A 22,542-nucleotide genomic window follows, 5' to 3' on the forward strand; every position below is an offset into this window, starting at 1 on the left:
ATGGCCTGCATCATGTCAACTTGCATGTTTCATAGTTTTTCAAGTAAATTGAAAAGAAATATAAGACATGAAAATATAACACATTTAAAACAAAGATGACAGACAAAATAAAAACCAGCTCTCCCACTCCAGCACTACCCTCACTCTCTCTCCCCCTATCTTTTCTAAGATGTTAAAAACATCCAGAGGTTCTAATGTTCAAAATTCAGAGACACTTGGCAGGGGGAACAAAACAAAACACGCACACACCAGAAGAACAGAACAACCAAGAAAGAAAGGAATTTTGAGGTAGAATATTTAAATAGATATGAACTGAAAAAAGTGTTAACTTCAATACTCTCTTTTATCTCAGCCTTTTGGAGCTACTCCCTTCCACAACAGCGGAAGTCACAAAGTACTTCAGCAAAACCAGGTAAGGTGAGAGCTGGTATTTGATGCATTTCTGACAAAGGCCATTTGACTTTTAGCAGCCTTAAAAAACTGACAACTCCCCCCCACTCTTCTCTGCTTCTTTGTCAGCTGTTTGTTACTGCAAAGGAAAAAATTAATTGATAAGAATCAAAACTGAGGTTTACCACAGAAAGATCAAAAGTCACATTTCCATATTACAGCAAGGATAGCGGAATTGTATTCACATCTGCAAAGCGGGCTGTTAAAGTGATTCTGTACTTTGCCACAAAAAGAAACAATCTAGATTTTCAGGGATCAGGGGATTTAGAGCTTCGCAAGCTAAAGCAACCAAGTTTTCAGTTTTCATGCTGGGTTACTATACAGAGATTTGATAGAGAAAGCCACCTGTGAGTTAGCTCAAAGAAAGATCACATGAGAGCAACGCCAGGTAGTTATCGTAAAAAGTCTTACCTTAATAAAGAGGTTGGAAAGTTTTGGAGGTAGGTTCCCTCCTCCTTCCATGTGGTATTTCATAAGAAAGCCCATCCCTCTGATGCCACTAACCGCAATGGGAATCTTCAATGTAAAGACAAAAACTGGTATTACCACAGCAGAGTTCAACAGCCTTTATAACTAGGCTCATGGTCTGGTAAGCTTTTGGGGAAGGCTAAACCGATCTTTCAAAAAAACTGTAGCATGCAAAGCAGGAAAACTGGGTTAATATTATTGGGTAATACGATGAAGAAAATCAAAATGCGACTATAAGCCACATGAAATGAGGTGGCAGGCCCCACAGAGCCCCCAGGTTCTCTATACCAAGTTACTCATTCAATCCTAGATTTAAAATCTTCCTCCTAAAATGAAATACTTGCACTTCTTGTAAACCTGGCCCATGAATGAGAACTTTAATAGGGAAACAGAAGCATCATTTACTCCAAATGAAAGCTACTCTGCAGCTGAAGATTATTTAATCTTCGCCTCCACAGAGATCAGAACAGTCGTGTAATTTCGCTATAAAAACTGCATCTAGCCAAGGGATAATCTTCAGATTGTGCTTGGCAATTTTTGTTCTGTTTGGTAACAGAGGGACCCCGCACACCTTTTAAAACCACTCCCAACAAGCGCTTGCGACAGAACTCGCCCACTCTCATGTAGCACTTACCCTGTCAGCCGTGGCATTGCTGAGGATCATCTCCTGAACACTGTTGTAGTATTTGGGGGAACACAGCCTGCTAGGAGCAACGTTTACAGCCACGGAGAGAGCCAGGCTTCGTCCGTGTCTCACCATCCAGTCAATGCCAGAGACATCTGCTGCAAAGGAAAGAAAAGAACAATAGCAAGGCTCCTGTTGTCCATTCCTCTTCATCTAAGAAAGCTTTCGTCAATTCACTTCCATAAAATGAAATAATATGCAGCATCTAAAGCAATGCCTTGCTCCCTCCACTCCTCCCCAAAAGCCATACAAACAGTGCTGAAATGCACCACCTCTACCAGACAGGAACACCTTCTGGGCAGATGTGGCAACCAGACACAAACAAGTGACTCTGTATTGTTCAACCCAGTTACTTCTGATGGTCTCGGTCACACATAATCAGTCCCACATCACTTAGTGCACGAAGGAGCTTGGCATCTGAATTACACAAACTTTGACTCTCTAATAAAATTGTAAGTCATCTGTAATTTGAAACTAGCTAACAGATTCCCTTTTTAATTCCATAGAAGAAAACAATCCCGTAGCACTCCCAACCACTATGAGTTCCTACAAAATTCATGCTGTTATCTAACTTAGAGGCAAATTAGTTAATTCTCCAGAAGTATCAGATGTGATCTGCAGCAAGCATAAGCCAATCTAAGATCACAGTGCCATCAAAAAATGTGGAACAGCCCTCCTGTCCATCCTGCCTGAGCATCTTGTTCCCTCCCATCCTCTCTGCATCAGCACTGGCAATCACTCAGCCATGCTGGTACTTTCATCAACGCATATGAAAAAAAATTCAGAAAAAAAGTACAGGGAACCTCAAATTACAACCACCAGCCTGTGCTCAACTATGCACCAGGGTGTACAAATGAACAGCCATGAGCAAAGAAAAGTACAAGAAAATTTTAGAGTTGAGATTCAGGTTTAAGATAAAGATAACCTAAATAATAAGTCACAATAAATAAAGATAACCTAAATAATTAGTCACAAAGTTTTCCTGAGCCAGTGACTAGGAAGGAATCTTCCCCTGCTTTCAGAATCAGTTCCAGTCACTGTAAACAGCTTCACCTACCCAGTAAGTGCTGGTGGAGAACAGTACTGAGCTCCTCTTCTGACAGAAATGCACACAGTTCTGCTAAGCAGCCAGCTGAGGCCATGCGGGTGGCATCCTAACAAGGAAAGGAAGAAAAGAGTAACATCTGTTGAGCTCTATACACAGAGATAAGCGTCGAGAAAAGCAAGTGACAGAAAATGATACGAAATAAAAAGAGGAGGAGGAAATAAATACTATTAGTAGTATTTTACTCCTACTACCTGTGGATTTCTGACAGTTTGCAAGGTTTTTTTGTACATAATGGAACTTAAAGCCAAATCCACAGTCAAAAAAACAAGCAAGAGACCGAAGAATTGTAGACCTTATATAAATTCTGATTTGTTAAATGGAAAAGCCATAAAGATGAAAATGAATGTTTTAAAAGATGTGTTAAGTTTAGATTCAGTCTACAAAGTAAGCATTACTTCTAGCCAGCTTATCTCTGTGATAAACTCATTCTACTTTTAAATTAAAAACTTCCAGGCTTTTGATGTTTTGGCTTGCTTATGGGACCATCCCAACACTACTCACTCCTCTACTGAAACTTACTATCCAGTAACAATTTTTCAGTTACTCTGTTTCTAGCATGCCAACAGTTGCACATCAATGTTGCACAGACTAAAACATAAGGAAGAAATTACTAGATGATTAATTTTCATCTCACAGATGATACTGTTGCGATCTGCCATATATAGAAGACCCTATATTAAACTTGCAGAGCTTCTCGCTTTTTGGAGAAAAATCTACCATTACCTGAAAAATTTCTCACACTAAATGATAAACCCTACCCGAGAGCCTAGAAACACACATATGTGCATATAGTGAAGGTATTGCAAGTCTCCTCCAAGACAAAAAGCAAATCCTGACTTCAGAGCTACCTCAAACACGTTGGTGAGGAGCTGCAGGTCAAACCCACATACAGGGTTGCTAAGGAAACATTTAACTCTCAGATTTTCAGAGTTACCAGTGATTGGCTACGGATCTCTAATTCTTGTACCTGACTCGCAGCTAACACACTAAAAGGCTGCAACGAGATTGATTTTACAGACTTTTTTCAGTTTAGTGAGCAATGCCCAACCACACACTTTATATAAGTTTCTTTTCACTCCATCATTAGTAATTTCCCCCGGAAGTTGTTTTAGAAAATAATTCTGTTAGAAAATTCAGATTTTAAATTTAGTAAGACGACTGTCTACAGCAGGGATCCTTCAGCTGGCTGAAACAGTACCTCATCATGTCCCAGCATCCCTAGAAGCACCGTGCTGATATTCTTCCTAATTGCAGCATCTACTTTTGCACCAGCTCCTCGTGTTACAAACCGCAGAGCTTGCAGCATCGTGTCCCTAGAAGTGACCACAACATACAGTCAAGACACCACCTCTCCCCACACCCTAAAGAAAAAAATTGAGCTTTGGATACCTGGAACAGTTTCTTACACAGCAATTACATTAACGTGCTTTACAGTTTAGGAGACTGATACTCTCTCTGCACTGCTGAAAACTCCATGCTAGAGAATATTTCCATGTTTGTGTACTTGTGTCTGCCTGTTACAACATAAGATTTTTTGACTAAACATATTAAAGTTCTCAAATCAGGAAGTTAATTTCTTAGGGATCTATGCACTTAGGATACAAGAACAGCTGCACTACTTCAGGTCAGACTGACAATATGGCCTCGTATCTGACAGTGGGCTGCAGTGGGTTGCTGGAGGGTGTGCAGGAGAGAGGAGAACTAGGCACATGCGAAGCAATGCTTCCTGATACACTGTCACAGCTTAGCTTCTGACCCAGGAAGTCCTTATCATCCACATTCTTTGTTTTACAACCCTTGACTAACAGTCAACTGCTTTCACTAATAAGTAAATCTTACTTTCAGAATTGGGAGTTCTGTTCATTCATCCTAGCCCTTTCTGTCACACTTAGTAAACAGGAAGGTCTGAGGCATCACCTACGGCTTACCTGATGGCAGAGTCATCACTGGAACGAATTCCATTCAGCAGCTCCGTGAAGAGAGGATCCACCTTCACGTGGATGACAATGAGTTTACCAAGAGCATCGGCAGCTTTAAGGCGAACAGCACGGTTTGAGTCTTGTAGAGCTTTGGTGAAGGTTGTTTGCAATTGGGGCAAAAATGGTTTCAGAGCAATCTCAACCTATACCAGAGATGAAAGAAGGGAAAATGGTGCATTCAAGTCTGAAACAGTGGCTAGAAATCAAAGCCTGAAAACAGCATGACCTCTTCTATAGCAGTTAGTTATCACAAATAGCCCTTATTCAGACCTAATACACTACTAAAATAGGAAAAACAGGCAACTTTTATCCCTTTCAAATCTAATCTTATTTTCTGTATACTGAAATACAAGGGTAACATTGTTGGAAGACTTTACACCACCATGAACAGCTTTTTGTATACAGAGAACTAAAAAACTCCGCTCAGTTCAAGGATACATAAGATGATCATCTTTGAACTTAACAATTTATAAAAATGGTGGACACGGGAGAGATTAATTACATGGTAGTTTTTAAACACTTGAAAGTGGGATCAGCACTTAGCAATATTTCTAAAAGTCCAGTGATTCAAACATTGGGAGCTTTTTTGGTAGGCTAGAAGCTGCTGGAAGAATACAATCGAGTTACAGTGCCATTCCTAAATATCAAATCCACACCAGCAGACATCCGAGCTGTATCTACATGAACAGCAACAGATACTTCTGAAGGTTACCATAGAAAATGTTCACTAACCACAGTCAATTACTTTGAATCTTACCTTAGCTAAAAGAAGGCTTAATGTTTCAAGCAGAGCCACTTTGACATTCCAGCTGAACCGATCTCCCAAGATCCGAATAAGTGGCCCGGTAATGCTCACCACAGATGGTTTAAGAGCTTCAGCAGAAGTCAGCTTAATAACCAGCCCTAAGGCCTTTGCTGCCTCCTCCTTCTGCTCTGGATTACCAGTTAAAACACCTTCCCGCAGCACCAGGAGTATGGAAGTCACTCCCTGTCATGAGAATTGGATAAGAAAGCTTAGAAGCTAAGATGCAAAAAATATGTATCTTATTTTTGCTCCCATTATACACCAGATGCACAAACTTGGAGAGTTTCTCTCAATTTCCTGTTGACCTTCAGCTGCCTGCTTCCACATTTACAGAGCTACTTTTATTTGGTTTGATTTCATGCATCTATGCCTTACTAAGCCAGTTGCTATGAGAAAAGTGGTGGCAGCTCAGGGAATTTTTAAACCAGAGAAATTTGGCACAGAAGTCCAGCATTACTCCCCCACAAAAAGCAGCCAGCGACCATGACTTACATGCATAACAGAATTGTCAAAGATCTTGTTACAAGAGGAGTCTTCTGTAGGGTAACTCAAGAGCAGCAGTAACCTACAAAAAGTCTCTCCAACGTACAGGTTTGGAATGCCCAAACAGTCACTGCTTGTAATTGCTGTAAAGTCCTATCAATCAGTTCCCCCAAAAGGTGGGGTATTGTGGCTGTGACGAATCCACACTCATCCTGATCCTTTACCTTCTTAGGAATACAGAATCCTGGCACGTGCTCGCCTTTGGCCTCGTTCCCTACGATCCGGATATCCTTGTGCAGATCCTCAATAAGAGCAAGCTGGTTCCCAGCATCTAATTTCTGCAGGAGAGAGGGGTAAGACAAAGATGAGGCAACATGGCAACCAGCTACTCTTTGTGAATTCACAGGTGTGTCAAAAGAAGACACCTGTTGCCTGCCTCCTCACTCACAAAGCTGAAGTCAATCTCAACTTGCAACTCTCAAATCTTTGCAGCATTTGCAAATGTAAATGTAGTTTACAATCAGAACAGAAGGTTCAATTTAGGCAGTATTTTACCAGCTATCCCTATTTTCTCATTACCACTGGAACCTTTTTAAGCTGCCTCTCACCTTGGTGATGGAATTAAGTGCATCCCAGCTTTCATTCAGAACTACAGGGTTGGTATCATTAAATAGACGTATCAAGCCTGAAACCAGGCTCTTGAGATGACCAGTATAGTCTGCTTTTGTCTTGGAGCAGTAGATATTCAGAATGACAGCTGCTGCCTGTCTCATTCCCAGCTCAGGGCTGCGAGTAGCTTCTAGTAAATCTTCAGTTATAATTCTTTGTCCAGCGTCATCTTCCACAGACAGGATTACAGACTGGCAGTTTGCCATCTCCTAAAGAGTCCAAATTAACTTTATGTTAACTCTCAAATAGAACAAAGCCAGATTTAGCCCCAGGTTTTTCCATGTTATCCACAGCATTATCTCTTAGACAAATACTACAACATGTTCCACTTGCTAATTGTTTCTCATTAAAGAGCTGGTCATATCACCATCAAAGGCTCGATTCAATCCTGGAGCAGAGATAGGTATATAACCAACTCTCAAAATTTAACAACTGACCAAACTCTGCTGAACTGATTGCTGCATGGGTCACTCTTCAGCTGCAGAAGGGCTAATTTACAAAAATTAGAGTAGCTCAGTCTCCCCCATCTTACCCATCAGAGACTGTGGGTCTTGTCAGATAACATTTTTTTTATTTAGATAGTTTAATGCTCTGTGTCATAATACTAATTAAAAGCACATCTGTGGGTACATTAGAGATCTCCAGGCAGACTTGGGGCTAGAAGCTGAGCTAATGGGCATCTACAGCAGACAGCCAACAAGGACTCTGTCACTAACATTCCTAATTCACTAACTTATGTACATGTCTATCAGCAATCACAACTCCAGGATATTCTCTGGAGCCCAAATACCAGATGTTTCAGAAAGCAGTACAGGAGTGCTGCATGCAAAATAGGAGATTTCCTCCCTTCAGCCCTTTAACCTCTCAGTCTTCTATACCAAGAATAAATACAAAGTTAACTAGACACTCTGGCAGTTCTCCAAGAAGAAGTAAACTGAGAATTGTATCTTGTTGCAGGCCAAAGAGACTTTTATATGGATACAAATAGATTTGGAAAGCATATGTTTTTCGACTCACAATATGCCACCAGGCAAAAAGACTCATCCTGAAGAAGCTAATGGACTGAATTAAAACATGCAATCTGTGAATCTAGAGAACACAGATTCTGTGCTGGGAAGTAAACCCGAAGCTCTATCTTCAGGCAACCTGTCATAACAAAGAGCTGAGCTGTGCTACTTGCCAATTGCTCTTCACTGGTCCCCAGCTTCTCTTTCAGCGCAGACATCATAGCAGGCAGGATGACACTCAAGTGCCGAGTCAGAGCATCCCCTGCCACTGATGAGAGGAAAGCTAGCACACGGGTGTTCACAGGGGGAGTAGTCAGCTAAAAAAACCCAAAAAAACGAGGCAAAGTTTTTTCAGAAGGAATCTCACTTCATCTACAATATGAAAAATTTCTAAGTTTAAATGCATCACAACCCAAATGACAATGTTTTGAGCATAAAATCAGAAGAAAATTTCAAACTATGCTCTTCCTTTTGGCATATCAGTCCAAAGAAAACTGGCAGCAAGCAGAGGAAAAAACAGTTTTGAAGTTTAAAAATTTGTTTCCAATTGTACCTTTGGCACCAAATAAGGCAGCACCACACGGCTCTTGACAGCCATAACTTGTTTAAGACCATCCACAGCAAAGTCAGATGTCTCTTCATTATCCTACAGGGAAAGATAAAGTTACAAACCTAAGAGATGATTTGTGACACACCAAGCTAAACTCTATTTCAAGTGACAATTTACCATGTGATCATATAACGAACACACAAGTCCTTCTATACCAAAATGCTCTCATATTATACAGCAAAAACCCAAACCAAGCTCTTCTGTCACATCAGAAAGATTTTTCATATCAGGCATGGTGGCCAAGTAACTTAAGCAGGTGACAGCAATTCTCTAGCAGAGCCTGATGTAGTAATTCTCAGGCCTACGCTTCAGCCACAAGACCCTCCCCACCAACGGCTAGGATGACTCCATGGAGGAGACAAAACAGAGCTGCCATTCCCTGGAATGTCTGCCACTACAATCCTGCTTCTCCTTTAAGCTAATTATTCAAAACCTGTCCCACAACATCACTAATCAAGTTGTTGACTAATGTTGAGTGAGCAATGCTTACCAGCTGCTTCAGCAAAAATGGCAGGATATCTTCAAGAGCTTGATGTCCAATCGTTGAGTGCAACTGTTCAAATGTTTTAGCTGCAGCCTCTCGGACTTCTTCTAGAGGGTCACAGAGTGCTTTTCTCACTGTAGGAACGAGGGACTCAGAGAAAAGCAGTACCTAAAGATGTAGAGATAAAATTACAGAATGCCTAAAGCACAACAGACACATGCATCTCAGTAAAGTAGATAAGAATACAGAATTTGCACAACTGAAACTGAATTGCAGTTTGCTTGAAATATATTGGAAGAAAAGCAGGACTAATCAACACAAATAGCTGCAGTGCTCTAAGGCTACCTAGTGGATGATTGCTATTATTATATCTCATAAAAGTAAGAACTTTGCAATGTTTTAAATTTACCAACAGATACAAATGTATACATTTGCCTGAACAGCAACTCATGTTAGTTATAAGCCCTGAATTCAGTCCATAAAACAAGCCCAGCACTAGCTGTATTATTCTGCCTCAAGTGTGATACGTGCGTCATAACATAAATATCTAGGAAACTGCAGATTTCACTTTCCACATGTAACTTACCGCATCCCTGCTGGTAGATTTCATTATCTCACTCAACCCAATGCAGACTCCTTGCCTCTCATCACTCTTGTCTGACCTCAGTCCATCTTCCAGAATAGGAATGATTTCAGGAAGGATCTTCTCTCCTAACTTTCGGACAAGGTCTCCTAATGTCCGTGCTGCAACCTGTCCTCAAAAATGTATTAGTTAACTGTTTTCCTGTTTTATAAAACTTAAGAAGGTGAACTGTGAGCGAATGTTAACTTTTGACCATAAACTACTGTTCACAGTATAGACAGAGTAGTAGGAACGGAAACACTATTATAAATAACCATAGAAAAATAGTTTTACTGTCATCACAGTTGCCTTCAGCAAAGAGAGAACTCAGACATACTCATGCTCAGAACAATGACATTAACGACAGCTTTGGAGTGGTTTATAGAAAAGAATTATCCTGTGTTCTTCAGGGATTAGTTTATACATCACCTGCAGTAACAGGAAGGCATTACTCAATTTCTCACCGTTCGCTTATCTGCACAAGTACTGGCCAAGAATTTCAGCAGAAGCCCAAAGAGGGTTGGCAAAATTTCACGCAGTGTGCGAGGAGTGTTTGAGACTACAATCTTCCAGACATGTAAGGAGGCTTGACGCACTACCAGCTGGGTGTCAGAGCGGCCCATGTACAGCCCTGCCAGCACCCTGTTCCTCCTCTCAACACCAAGAGCATTAATAATAGCCTGAAAAGAAATATCACAAAATTGTATTATCCACTCCTGAAACTTACAAAAAGAACAAAATAAGTGATTATTCAGTATGTCTTTCCAGCACGCTTTCCATGCTGGTTTAAAAGAAAAAAAGGAAAGTTTGAAAAAAACTAAAGGCTCAACAGACAAGAACAGCTTTACCTTGTTAGACTGGGCTGTTCCAAAGTTGTCATCCTCTGACGCAGTTTCTGTTGTCATTTTTCCAGTGACTCCTGAGATATGGAATAGAAGATCTCCAAGGAGTTGAACTGAGCTAAACCTGGCAACAGAAGCAACAGGGTTTTCAGGCAGCACCTGTCCAGATAGGACAGTATGTTAAATACAGATGTGAGCAAAATGCAAGGCAAAGAGCTAGGTCAGCACTGAGATGCTGCTTGGGCCGATATGCAAGATCAGTCTGTCTACATGACTGAGAAGCAGCCTGCTAAAGAGAAAGGGAAGGAATGAATTCCAAACTGGAAAGGGGCTGAGAGAATTCCCGTATCAAAGCAATGACTCAGGGAATAGCCTGGGCTCTAAAAAGGAACAAGACATTGCCAGTATCTGTCTCAACCCAAAAAACAGTCACCTGGAATAAGTGCACTCATCAGCACTTAGATGACACAAGCCTTTTAGTACAACTAATTTTTGAGCAATTGCTATTAGCTGTGAGCACTCCACTGCACATTTCCATACACAGGAGAACAATAACTTACTCACCATTTTGAAAAATGAAAAACAATATATGAGGACTACATACTGCCACATCAACTGCCTTGGCAGTGCATTTCAGAGTCACTACCAGAATTAATAATCTAGTAGGAATGCTTTGCAGGTACCAGGAAACCTGATCCACAGCTGACAGGGCTTTACAGACTCAGTGCTATAAGGAATCATATTCAAATCAACAAGCAAAGAGAGACACTTGCTTTTGCTTTCCAGGAGGTCTCTGCATTTTCTTCACGAGCAATGTGGAGTCTAAATCACTCCAGTTTTTCAACCATGGAAGAGGAATGTCTGTGGATAAGATGGTTATCCCTTACCTTATCCTCCACAAGTCATCAAACAGGCCATCCTCAAGCTGTGGCAGGAGAAGTGCAATGGCAGTCTCAGCATACATACTTATGATTCTCTGGCCAGCACGCAGGGCAGTGTCCCGCACAAACTCATTCTCATCTGCCAGTGCCTGAACAGAGACAGAAAGGTGTCTGTGAAAGCTGGGGTTTTTCACCACAATATACAAATCCAACAGTAGGAAAACAAAGCCATGTTTCCTCTCTCTGCTGTGAAAAGTAAATGAACTATAGAGTTGTGAATGCACAAAGGTGATTTCAAGAAATTACTAGTGACTACAAACAAAAGACAACAAGCAAATAACTTGGAAGAAGAAATAATTTATAATTCCAATTTTTTTTTTCTTTTTTTTTTTTTTTAATAGTCCAGCCATGCTGGACAAGTCTCTGCACATCCCACAATTACTGGAAATGATGCTTAAAATACTCTGGAGGCTTCTTTTTATCCTCTAATAAATAAAACTCTTCAGGTCTCTGCTACATACCTTAAGGATACAAGGAATGATGGGACCAACATAAGGAGTGAACTTGTCTCCAAAAGTAATTGGCAGGTAGTTGAACATCATGATATAACCATCTCGTACATGTGGGGCAATATCCACTTTACTGGCAGTAGCTACAATCTCTGGCATAAGTTTCTCCAGCTTTTCTACCCCCAAACCAGCCATAACTTCAGCCAGACCTGGAGAAAAGAAGCAGGGAACAGAGCTGATACACACAAGAAACAAGCAACTAATCTGATTTAATAGGAGAAAGTCTGAGCTCAGTATTCAGACACGGTTGTCCCTACCTTGAGCAGCACCAGATCGATCCACTGAGCTCTGCTCGTATGTCAGCGTCTCCATCAGCCACGGCAACAAATCCTCAAAGCACGATTCTCCCATACCCTTCACCATGGCTCCCAGTGCCTTTGCAGACACTGTACGCACCTAACCGACAACAGAGATTTGCAAAATACCCAAAGTTACTAAGACAGATGTGTCAGACTGATTACAGATCTACAGGAGATAGGACAAACTCTAACCTAATGCACTGAAGGACAAATTGTAATTGTACAAAAGACTTACTTCAGGTACAGGATCCAACAGAGATGCCTTTAGTCCAGGAGTCACACTGGGTAGGTAAGGAGCCAGATCCTGAAACAAAGAGCCCAAAGAGTAAGAACTAGATTTAAAATGAGAAAGAAACACAAGTCACCTTCATGTAAAGGGCATTCAGTCCCTTTACTTTTTTACTTTCGCTTTTTTTTTTACTTCTACATTTTCAGACCCTTTTTTAATAACATTAGCAATCATCCTTAACACCCTGAGAGCTTAATCAGTTGCTTTCACAGTCCTGCAAATAAGCACACTGAATTGTTCTGCAAGTCCAAAAACCAACACTAGTTCCATGCAGATCACTCAAAACCTTTTTAATGCTCACTCCAACCCAGCACTTCCTATCTAAGGAAAAACCCAACTCTTAACATTTACACAAGGTTTAAAGGTAGAGTTTATCAGCACAAAAATTAAACACAGCTCTTTAGCCTACAGTGAGGTTCTACAAATGCTTTTCAAACAAACCCTGGATCCATTTGTAAGCAGCTGATCTGTGTTTCACTGGTACTGGTTTTGCTTGTTTGTTTGTTAAGGCATTTCTTATATGGTAAAAATTACAAGACCTTTTTGCAGGGATAAATCTGGTAATAACTAGATGACCAAAGTACAAAGCTGTCAGTCTTAAGCACCTGAGAATTGTCACTGTCTTTGCAGCCATTATCTGTTCATTTATATACATTTAATATTAGAATCCATGCAGCTTCTTTGTCTACCTTAACAGCAAAATCCCCCAACCAAATAAACTCATTCTAGTGCTTGCTCTCTTATCTCCCACACAGTAAGTACAGCATACAGTTAAGAGAGTTTGTAGCACTGTACCTTCTGATCAGTGAGGGAGTACATGTTCCCAATGATCTGGGCAGCCATCTTCCTGGTGTCTGTGGAACGATCTTGAAAAGCTCTCTGAACAATTGGCATGATCAGTGCTAAGGACGGAGCATCAATGAAATGGACAAATTTGGTATCCAGTAGAGTCTGCAGACACTTCTGGGTCTTCCTGGAGGGGTCAGTGAGAGCATCCAACAGAACTGGAGCGATTGCTGAACATTTTTAAACAGGAGAGAAAAGACTTTGTTTGTACACAAAACAAAAACACATGTCAAGGTGACCTGGTGTTCTCTCATGGGATGTTTCAGATCCTTCTACAGAACTAACAGCTTAGGGACAGAGGAAACCCTATGAACATTAGCTGACAAAATGGATAGGAGCATTCAAAAAGCCTTGAAGCCCACAACTGCTGTTAAGCTTTCATGTCATACTCTTCTAGGAGTAGTTTCATTTCTGTAGACATTTGGATTTAATCCTAAATGTTGTGAACATAAACCTTGTTATTATAAACCATGGTCACGTCAGGACATAAGAGATTGCAGACAGTTCTTACCCAGGATCTCTGGATTCCTGATGACAGACCCAATCTGCCTGAGAGCTTGCTGACCTGCATTCTGCACCTTCACATGAGAATCTGTGAGCACTTCAGTAAGTTTTGGCACAATATTGGGTAAGCAGGAAGAGAGCTGTTTGGGAGCACAGTACGCCATAGCCCCCAGCAGTTCCACTGATCCTGTGCATAAAGTACACAAAAAGAAAGGAAAAAAAAAAAAAGACAAACCACAAAACAATACACAGCATTAAGAGGAGATATGAGAAGTTGATCACATTTACCTCAAACTCAAATCTACTAGTCAGAGAACACACCGAATGGCTGAAATGCATTATGCCACTTTGTGCCACTTAAAGACACTAAACACTTTTTTTTGTACCCAGGAAAAGAAGGTGGTGAGGAAACTTCCAGCTTCTGGAGTACTTCCAGAAAGATAGGGGGTAAAAAGTGTCCCTTGAATCTGCTGGGGGAAAAAAGTTGCTCAAATGTGTCAGGGAACTCATTTGTATCTCAAAAGTTGCACAGCCCCTTATGAGACAATAAACATCTCGGCCATCTCTAGGGATGAAGGAATAAACAAAGGGAATGACAGCGAAGGGACCTGTGGGTTACTCTCAGTCACGTCAGTTGGATATTGGTCCATACCAGCTTTAGTTCTCCAAGATTCCTCTTCTAGTGCTGCAAGAAGTGATGGCAAAACCAGCTTCACTCCATGAGTACTCAAGTTGCTCATCACAGCTTTGGCACAATCATCTGCAGCCTCCAAGGAGAAGAGAATATTTACAAGCTGTGTCACAATGCGTGTTTCTTCATTCTTCAGAGACTCAATGGGAACAAAGCCTTCATGTAAAATAGTGTCTAACCACAATGATGCAGCTAGCCAAGTAGCTCCCAATTAATGGCCAGTGAAATAAGATGCTTTCAGCTATTAAGAAGATCAAATTGTTATTAGTGGTATCTCAAGGGATAGGTCACCTTCTCCATTTGCCTAGTTACAAACAGTATTTATACCCATTCCATTTCAGTTTTCTCTTAACACTGTATGTCCTCAGAAATTTAAGGCATCTTACCTCTCGCACGTACTGGTTCCCATCTCCAAAACAAAGCAGCAAATGAGGCAGCACATGAACCACATAGGGCTCAAAGAGCTTTCCAAGCATGCTGCAGAGCATCTCGAAGGCAAACAGAGCCCCTAAAGAAAGAAAAAGGACAGTCAGAAGAAAATACAACTTCATTTAAAGGGGATGGAAAAAGACAAGATTTGCCAAATATCTGTAGAATTTCTCCAAAAGCACTGGAATCTCACAGCTGAAAGTTTCTTGCCTTCCTGCACTTGTGCTAGTGCTGCAGTGGGGATTTCTGGTGTCAGAAAGGACAAGAAGCCCAGTAGCATTAAAAACATGTAACAGTCCTCTGAGTCTGAGCTTAGGCAAGCAGAAATAAGGACAGGAAATGTCCAGCAGCAAAAGGAACAACCAGGCTGCGAGAGCCCCTCTGGAGGCGAACACGTACTGTCTCACAGGGAGCAGGAGCCCAACTAGCAACAGCTGCCTTGGAAGACAGGAGGGGGGGGCACACGTATTGTCTAGGACCAGAAACCCTTCTTCCACCACAATGCAAACAGAGCAATTTTAGGACACTACACACAGTCAGTGGCCTCATGACAGACACTTCCCATTTCTTTCTCTGCAAACTTTAGTAAAATAAATGTAGACAAACCAAGCACAGGGTTTCAGGTATCATTCGATCTGACCACAATGGCAGTAGATGCAAGAGACATACTAAGTATTTGGAGGGAAAAGCTTTTGCCTCTTACCCTCACGCCGACGGAAGTTCTTCTTGTCCTGAATAGCATCAGTCAGTGTGGTCATCATCTCCTGCTGCTTGAGAGAGAGGATGCCAAGGCCTTTCACCAGGCCTGCCAGCCCATAAGCCGCACCTTTGCGCTCAGCATACTTATCAGACTCTAAAAGCAGTTGCATTAGCTTCTGTATCATTCCTCCTGCATCCTCCTTAATTGCAGGCACCAGAGGTGGTAAACAGCTTGCCACTGACTCCTGAACCTGTAAAACAATCCACCAGCTATCAGATTCACAAAATACTCATTGCCAACATAACCTCTCCCTAGACTTGCACGCCCAGTAACAGCTTTCTGTCACCAGAGCCATTTTTCACCTCTCTGACATCCCTAAACGTATCATAGTGTTAACCTGCCTCTGCGTAGAACCCAAGAACTCCTCCAAGAAGGCACCTACCTGCTGAGATGGTGTGGACAAGGCTGCTATCAGTTTGCCAACAATTGGTTTCACTTTAGGATCACTCTTGTCCAGATGTTTTGCCAGTGAACCCATCAGAATGACCACGCTTTGCCTGACAGCATCATAACTGGCATCATTAGGAGCATTTTTCAGGAATTCTTCAAACACTGGCAAGAGAGAGTTAACATTGTCCTGAAAAACAAAACCACAGAACTTGCCACTAGAGTCCACTCAGAATGAGATTTGCTATGCTCAGTGGACTTGTTTGTTCTTCTCTGAGCCAACAAACTGAACAATCACACTGTATTTACAGTTCATTTAATGTGTCACATCACATAAAATCCTGTGCCATCCCAACAGGCAACAAATATTTCCTGCTAGAGAGAAGTTAGCTCTTAAAAATTAGGTCCCCCAAACCTACCAGCATGATGTTCTACCAGAAGCAATGGAAGCTACTAGGGCAAGCCTGTTAGCCTAAACATTACTGCCTGCTCTTTTGCTTGCTCCATTTGCAAAGGGAGAACAGAAGGATAAAACAAACTTCTCATGGCTTTTCTAAGAAACAGAAGGAAAGAATGAGTAATATGAAAATACTCCAATTGTCTTGGGCTTAACAGAAATGCAGAGGGCTGTCCAGAAGAGGTGACTGGCACATATGAGGAAATCAGAAGTTGAGAAATTTACACCCTGCACGCCTCCCCCATCTAACACTGCTGGAGAAGGGCTGGCAGTGAGGAGAAGGATGGTCCTCAATTCTCTGAATGGCTCCAGTTGGTTCCAGTTTAATTAAGCCAACGATCAGCAAGCTTTCATGTTTTGCTTTGCATGAGGCCTGAAAAGGAATTTTCACCTTCCCAGGATTAAAAGATCTGTGGTCTGATTTTACTTTCATTACTCTAGTTTTATATAATTTTAACTCCAGTTGATTCAGGGCAATTTCTTTTTTATAGCAATGACAGGGAAGAACTACACTTAGTTACTAACAGAACGACTCTGAACACAAAAAAATTTCTACTACATGAAAGTTTTCAGGGGTTACTTGTAACAGCAACCTCTAAGAAATAAAAACATAAAAAATAAAAAAAAAAATCTGTGGGCTCCAACACAGATCTTTCCATCTTTTCCACTGCTAGAGAGAGAAACATTCAGACTTACTTTGCCATGAGTGTTGAGTGTTGAGAGAGCTGCATCTAACATGCACTTCCTGACTTCAGGACTGCGATCATTCAGAGCATCCGGTACAAAAAACTGAAAGAGGGGCTTCACCTGGGAACTGTCCAGATGCTGCGAGAGCTTGTTGAGGGCCAAAGCTATGCCACACCTGTAAAGATGGTGAGCTTGTGAGCTTACCGACTTTTCACAGAATTGGCTTGAGGTCACAATCACATTTTCTGTAAGTAGTACATTACAGAAATTTAGAGAGAACCATTATGAAACCAAAGAGCTACAGTGTCCAACCTACATGCATTTCATTACAAAACCCCATGCTGCAGGTTCTCAAAAGGACAACAATCCTTCAGCCATATAATGACTTTTATCCCAATTAAGCATTACAGATACTTGGGCCAACAAAGACAGACATCAGGATCACTTCATCTACCACTGAAATACACCAGCTTTACAACAAGGTATATCAGCACTAAAGAACAGATTAGCTTAAGACAGGTAGCAAACAAGATGATCTCCAATTAAACCTGTACAGGGCATACAAGCAGTCAAAAAGTAATTATGCAAACTGGAATTTGGCCAGTTCATTAAGGCTTGCACTGCTGCTCTTGAAACAATCAATTGCCCACAAAGAGGTGGGAATACAGCAAGACAAGACAAAAATCAGACACTCAGAGGGAAAGACTCTGTTCTTATCAGACATAGAAAAGATATTGATGGAACTGAGACCATTTCAGTTTGGCCTGCCCAGCCTGCTTGAGGGGCACAAATATTCTCTACCAGAAGGAAGCATGAAACCAGCAAATGAATACAACTGCATATATTTTGGTCCTTTAACATTCCCTTATTTCTCCACTGCTTGACCTTCTACGTAAAAATCTGGAACATCTCATTTGGATGCACAATTTGGAAGAGATCAATCTGAAGATGACTGTACCTTGCTTCCCACTGGTCAGGTGGTGATTCAGATATCACCCGTCCCAAAGCATCCAGAACTGGAGGTGGCCTCTGCAAGGAGAAAAAAATTCAATCAGAATGCATTTTCCAAGGATACACACACAGTGAATACCATCAGCCATACCTGCAATGCCATTTTATAATACTGCACAGAAGTATGATACCACTAGCAGAAGAGCATAGTAAAAAAACAAGCAGACAGCTAGCCTGGGCCCTAAAAGCCCTAGACTGACGCTGCTCTGCCACAGTCTTCCTGTACCACCTAAGGCATATCTTCCACCTGTACAATGGTGCTATTACTGGCTGATAACCTGAGGCTCAAGACATTAAAGTCTGTGATAAGCTCAAACTCAGCAACAGTGGGCTTCACGCACATCCTCAAGACAGACAAAAGGAAAAGTGATTAATAAAAAATATAAAATAAAGTACAAGTTTATGCCTGTCAATCCCTTAGGACAAGAGTACTTACATAGAGCTTCTCCTGGTAAATCTCTGTAAGTTTATTCATGACCTCTGCTGCTTGGTTTCGATACTGAGCCACAGCTCTGGAAAGAGCTTCAGCTCCTGCTTGTCGCACTGCCTCTTCATGGTAGATGACATCTTTGATGAGCAGGGAACAGAGGTCAGGCTGCAGCTCCAGACCCATGGACTCCCACAGCCTGCAGCACACACAAAGAGGGGATGGATCACCCTTCAGCAGGAGAAGCTGCTGCCACAGGTAAATATGAGGCTGCCCTAAACCTGCCCTCCACCTGCAGGAGGCAAAGCCCCTGCCAGCAGAGCTCCAGAGAGGTCCCCTTACAATCCAATCAGCCAGAAAGAACTCTTACCTCTCTGCCAGCTTCTGAATCTCATCTTCCACATCAAACTTTACTACCCAAAGGCGACGCAACAGATTCAGTCCATTCTTCTCATCACTGTCTGGGGTTGGTAGAACCATTTGTAGCTCCATCAGTCCCTGAATTAGTTTACAGCAGAATCAGTGCAAGGATCTGATTTTAGAAACAGATGCTTTAAAACACTTCAAACTTTTGCCAGGTCAAGCTCTCAGTGGTTGGCAGTGTTTGCTTGTGCAGTACACTGCCTGCGCTGATCAGGGACTTCTTGTTGCTAACAGGCGAGATGGTGAAACTCAAGAACAGCACTCCACAGGCAGGCTGCAGAGAGGCAGCCAGGCCTAGACTGTGCTCTGGTGACTACAGTCTTTTCTGCTTCTAAGCACAGAGAAGCCAGCTCAGGTGAGCTAAGATGAAATTTGTTTCATGGCAAAGAAAACCAAGCACCCTTTGGTTTTTTTCTTTCTTTTTTATGTTCTCAGAAGTAACTAAGCCTGAAGCTTTCCAAAACCCCTGGGCCCAATACAGACACAGGAATTTTTTGACAGCTTCTCTCTTTAAGACTAAGCTCTATGCAATTGTAAATAAAGGTGTTAAGTTGTTGTAATTACACCTGTTTTAACAAAAGAAAGGTGTGGCTAGACCGAGTACTCCTTTTTGCAAGGTAAATCTACCACAAAGAGCATTACTTAGAGCATTACTGTTCAGTAGCTACTGCCTCCTCCTGCAGACAGCTCAAAGACTGGCATCACCGCTGAAGCCTCCCTTCATCAGTGTTAGAGAAGATTCACCTCCCAAAAGATTAAGGAATTCAGTCTGACCCTGAATAATTCCCACCTACCCTGAGAGCTGCATCTCGAACATTCATGCATGGAGATTGCAGGGCCTGAAGTAACACACCGATCTCCTCCTGTTCTGCATAGGCACAGCCGTCCTCCCCGCTGCTGCTTGTGCACAGGGTGGTCAGCGCATTGGAAGCCAAAACCTAAAATGCCGTAAGGAAGTATTAGAGATTCCTGACTTCTACTTCTGTCAAAGCAAGCGCAGGGTGGGGGCAGGGGTTGAGTGCTATCACAAGAGAAGAAATTCTCAAAGAACAGTGACAAAAACGAGAACTGATGAGTTCAGTCCAACTGTTCGCGTTTTTGTTATTATTGACCTTTTTGCTATCTCCTCCTTTAGAACAAACACTCAGGGGAGCAACTACTAAACCTCTTTGACAGAGCAAGGCCTTAAAGAAGGAATAAAATGTCACCTGTGGAAGACTGAGGAATATGTTTGGTGCAATAAAACCCACAGGAAAAAAAGATGCAGACATTTTACTCCAAGAATACCATAAACACAGGAGAAAATTAGTAATGTATCAACCACCAGGCTCAGAGACTTCAACCACGTGGGTGTATTTCCCTCATTTAGACGATGATGAAACCCAGGCAGAATCCTGACTGTGGTTATGAAGCTGAGGACTCACCTGTAACCGTGGAGATCCTGTTCCTATCACCCGGGTCAGCAAAACCAGCATGTCCCTCCGGGGCAGCAACTCCGGGCCATTCTGAAAGATTGGGGGGAGAAAAGGCAGAAGGAAGAGAAAAAGCCTTATGTCTCTTGTGACTCCGAAGTACCTTGCCTGTGTATGACACTACTTATAAAAATCACAGTCAAAACCTAGGGCTGGACAAGTAACCAAAACCTGTGACAGGAAACAATCTTACATTGTTAACTCTAACTTGTAGAATTAATCTACTTTGTCCAGTTTACACATTGGCTGTTTTATCCCATGCCTCATCTGAACAACTGTTGAAGCAGGTCATCTGATGCCCACCGCTCTCACTTACCTCATCCACCAGCAAAGCCTGGCCATTTGCTGATGATCTCAGCTGAGCATGGACTGTAAGGATCTGCAGAATCTTGACCAGGAATTCCTCCTTGTCTTCACTGTCATGGGGTGTCTCAGTCATAACCGTCTTTAGGAGAGGAAAGACTAAGGAAAATGCTGGAGCTGATAATGGGGCAGCACCTGTGAAAAGGAAAAACAATCTTGTGAGCATAACTGATCCTCTCATGATTTTGTTTTATAATGTTGACTGGTATAAAATGTACACCTTGGTAGCTTGTAATGGATATGGCCAGCTTCAGCCTTATGTACAGACATACAAAGTGACCCCAAGTACTTCTATGCCCCCAGAAACACCCGGTCTAAAGGACACAGTCCCATGTGTATCTGGACTTCACCCACAGAGCCAACGCTAAGCCTGCTGAAAGCAGCGCACAGCCAGCCCCTGGTTAGCCTCTACCCCTTCGCTTAACGGCAGCGACAGTAGGGCTCCAACAGTGACATGTGGCACTGCAGGGTTAGGTCAACGGTTGGACTTGATGATCTTAAGGGTCTTTTCCAACCTAAATGAGTCTAATGTTGCTGCTGCTACACCAATGGGCTGGCTTTAATTAAAGTCACATTAGGATTCCAAATTATTTCCAACGCTTCAACAGTGCAAAAATACATGCTGTAAATGAAATTGAAACAATTCAGTGGATTAAAGCAGACAGACAGCAAAACTGAGGTTTTGTCTATCCTGGAAGTACTTGCAGGCAGCGGGGGACAAGACACAAAATCAAATCCATCACACAACCAAAGCTGAAATAAAATCTATTATTTAAAGCGCATTAAGTTTGTGTGTACACTCTAACAATTAAAATGAATTAAACAAAAAAAAAAATTATAGTCGATTTTGCTTCTGAGCAGAAGGATCCATACAGGGATCTGATACAATTTAACTAATGCACTTTTTAAGTTCATTTGGCCCAAAGTAGGGGCTCCTTCCTTCTCACAGAGGCTTGGCTATGGGACATAACAAATGCTCCTTCCAGTCCTCCAGTTAGTCCAGTTAAAATTCAAGTATTAGACGACTCGGAAGAACGTTTGCTTTCTACATCCTATCTGTGCTGTCAGAGAACACCAGATTTTAAATTTCTAAGATGCAGATGAAGAGCACTGCAGATACAATACTGCAGTATTAGTCAGCTTATGTAGGGCACGGATACTGCAAAATTAGTTCAAGGAAGAAATATTAAATACCAAACACACTGTGAGCTCCTAACTATTTAACATGAGTAGCTTAGGTAAAACCTCCTCCATTTCTGATGTGGGATTTTCCTCTCTGTTTGCTCAGTATCTGTTTGCTTTTACACTTTTTTTTTCTTTATTACTGGCCAGATATTTTTAGGCTTAAGCAACTGTCCCTCTATAAGCAGCAGGAGGAATAAAGCTTTTTCTGACAAGATAAATGTTCTATTAACACAGTAGCTGGTATTGACCAATAGGAAAAAGATTATAAAAGGTATCTTGGCACTTCGGCAATGAATGATAAATTTTATCATCCACATTATAATGAGGTATGGTCTCTCTTAGGTCTCATGGTAACCTAAAAAACTAACCTCTACTAAATAATATTGCAAGACTACACTCTGAAGAACTTTGAAAATGCGGAAAAATCATTTGGGAATCTAACATGACTTGTCTAACAAAGTGCTATGGAACCTACTTCCTTTCTCTTGCAAAGTGAAAAAACCATCAGATATACGTTTAATTAAGCACTGTAGGAAATCTTGAAGAACAAGGGTTGAAAATACTACTTTCTGGAAATAAGCCTGAAAATGGGGTCAAATGTTAATGAACTTGCACTTACTATGGAAATAACTTGCATAGTGGAGACACTG

The 22,542-nt window shown here is 41.7% G+C and overlaps 1 protein-coding gene across 3 annotated transcripts in view; it reads right to left on the reverse strand.

Annotated features, from left to right (window-relative positions):
- Nucleotides 1-22,542, reverse strand: part of GCN1 (GCN1 activator of EIF2AK4) — a 43,449-nt gene that overhangs the window by 2,147 nt on the left and 18,760 nt on the right. Inside the window, exons 26-56 of one of the 3 annotated variants that reach the window (XM_074887770.1) lie at nucleotides 20,661-20,842; nucleotides 20,297-20,377; nucleotides 19,667-19,810; nucleotides 18,820-18,947; nucleotides 18,459-18,648; nucleotides 17,970-18,040; nucleotides 17,021-17,186; nucleotides 15,863-16,057; nucleotides 15,424-15,670; nucleotides 14,678-14,799; nucleotides 14,253-14,367; nucleotides 13,608-13,787; nucleotides 13,046-13,266; nucleotides 12,197-12,265; nucleotides 11,920-12,058; nucleotides 11,615-11,811; nucleotides 11,100-11,242; nucleotides 10,219-10,336; nucleotides 9,835-10,050; nucleotides 9,335-9,499; nucleotides 8,755-8,916; nucleotides 8,208-8,300; nucleotides 7,828-7,971; nucleotides 6,587-6,856; nucleotides 6,203-6,316; nucleotides 5,448-5,678; nucleotides 4,640-4,833; nucleotides 3,910-4,024; nucleotides 2,661-2,757; nucleotides 1,553-1,698; nucleotides 862-966 (exon numbers count right to left, since the gene is read on the reverse strand). In XM_074887770.1, coding sequence (XP_074743871.1) covers nucleotides 862-966; nucleotides 1,553-1,698; nucleotides 2,661-2,757; nucleotides 3,910-4,024; nucleotides 4,640-4,833; nucleotides 5,448-5,678; nucleotides 6,203-6,316; nucleotides 6,587-6,856; nucleotides 7,828-7,971; nucleotides 8,208-8,300; nucleotides 8,755-8,916; nucleotides 9,335-9,499; nucleotides 9,835-10,050; nucleotides 10,219-10,336; nucleotides 11,100-11,242; nucleotides 11,615-11,811; nucleotides 11,920-12,058; nucleotides 12,197-12,265; nucleotides 13,046-13,266; nucleotides 13,608-13,787; nucleotides 14,253-14,367; nucleotides 14,678-14,799; nucleotides 15,424-15,670; nucleotides 15,863-16,057; nucleotides 17,021-17,186; nucleotides 17,970-18,040; nucleotides 18,459-18,648; nucleotides 18,820-18,947; nucleotides 19,667-19,810; nucleotides 20,297-20,377; nucleotides 20,661-20,842 — 4,760 coding nt within the window. The other 2 variants (XM_074887769.1, XM_074887771.1) reach the window with 2 other exon arrangements.

This window comes from Strix uralensis, chromosome 17, assembly GCF_047716275.1.
Source record: "Strix uralensis isolate ZFMK-TIS-50842 chromosome 17, bStrUra1, whole genome shotgun sequence".
NCBI classification, from domain to species: domain Eukaryota; kingdom Metazoa; phylum Chordata; class Aves; order Strigiformes; family Strigidae; genus Strix; species Strix uralensis.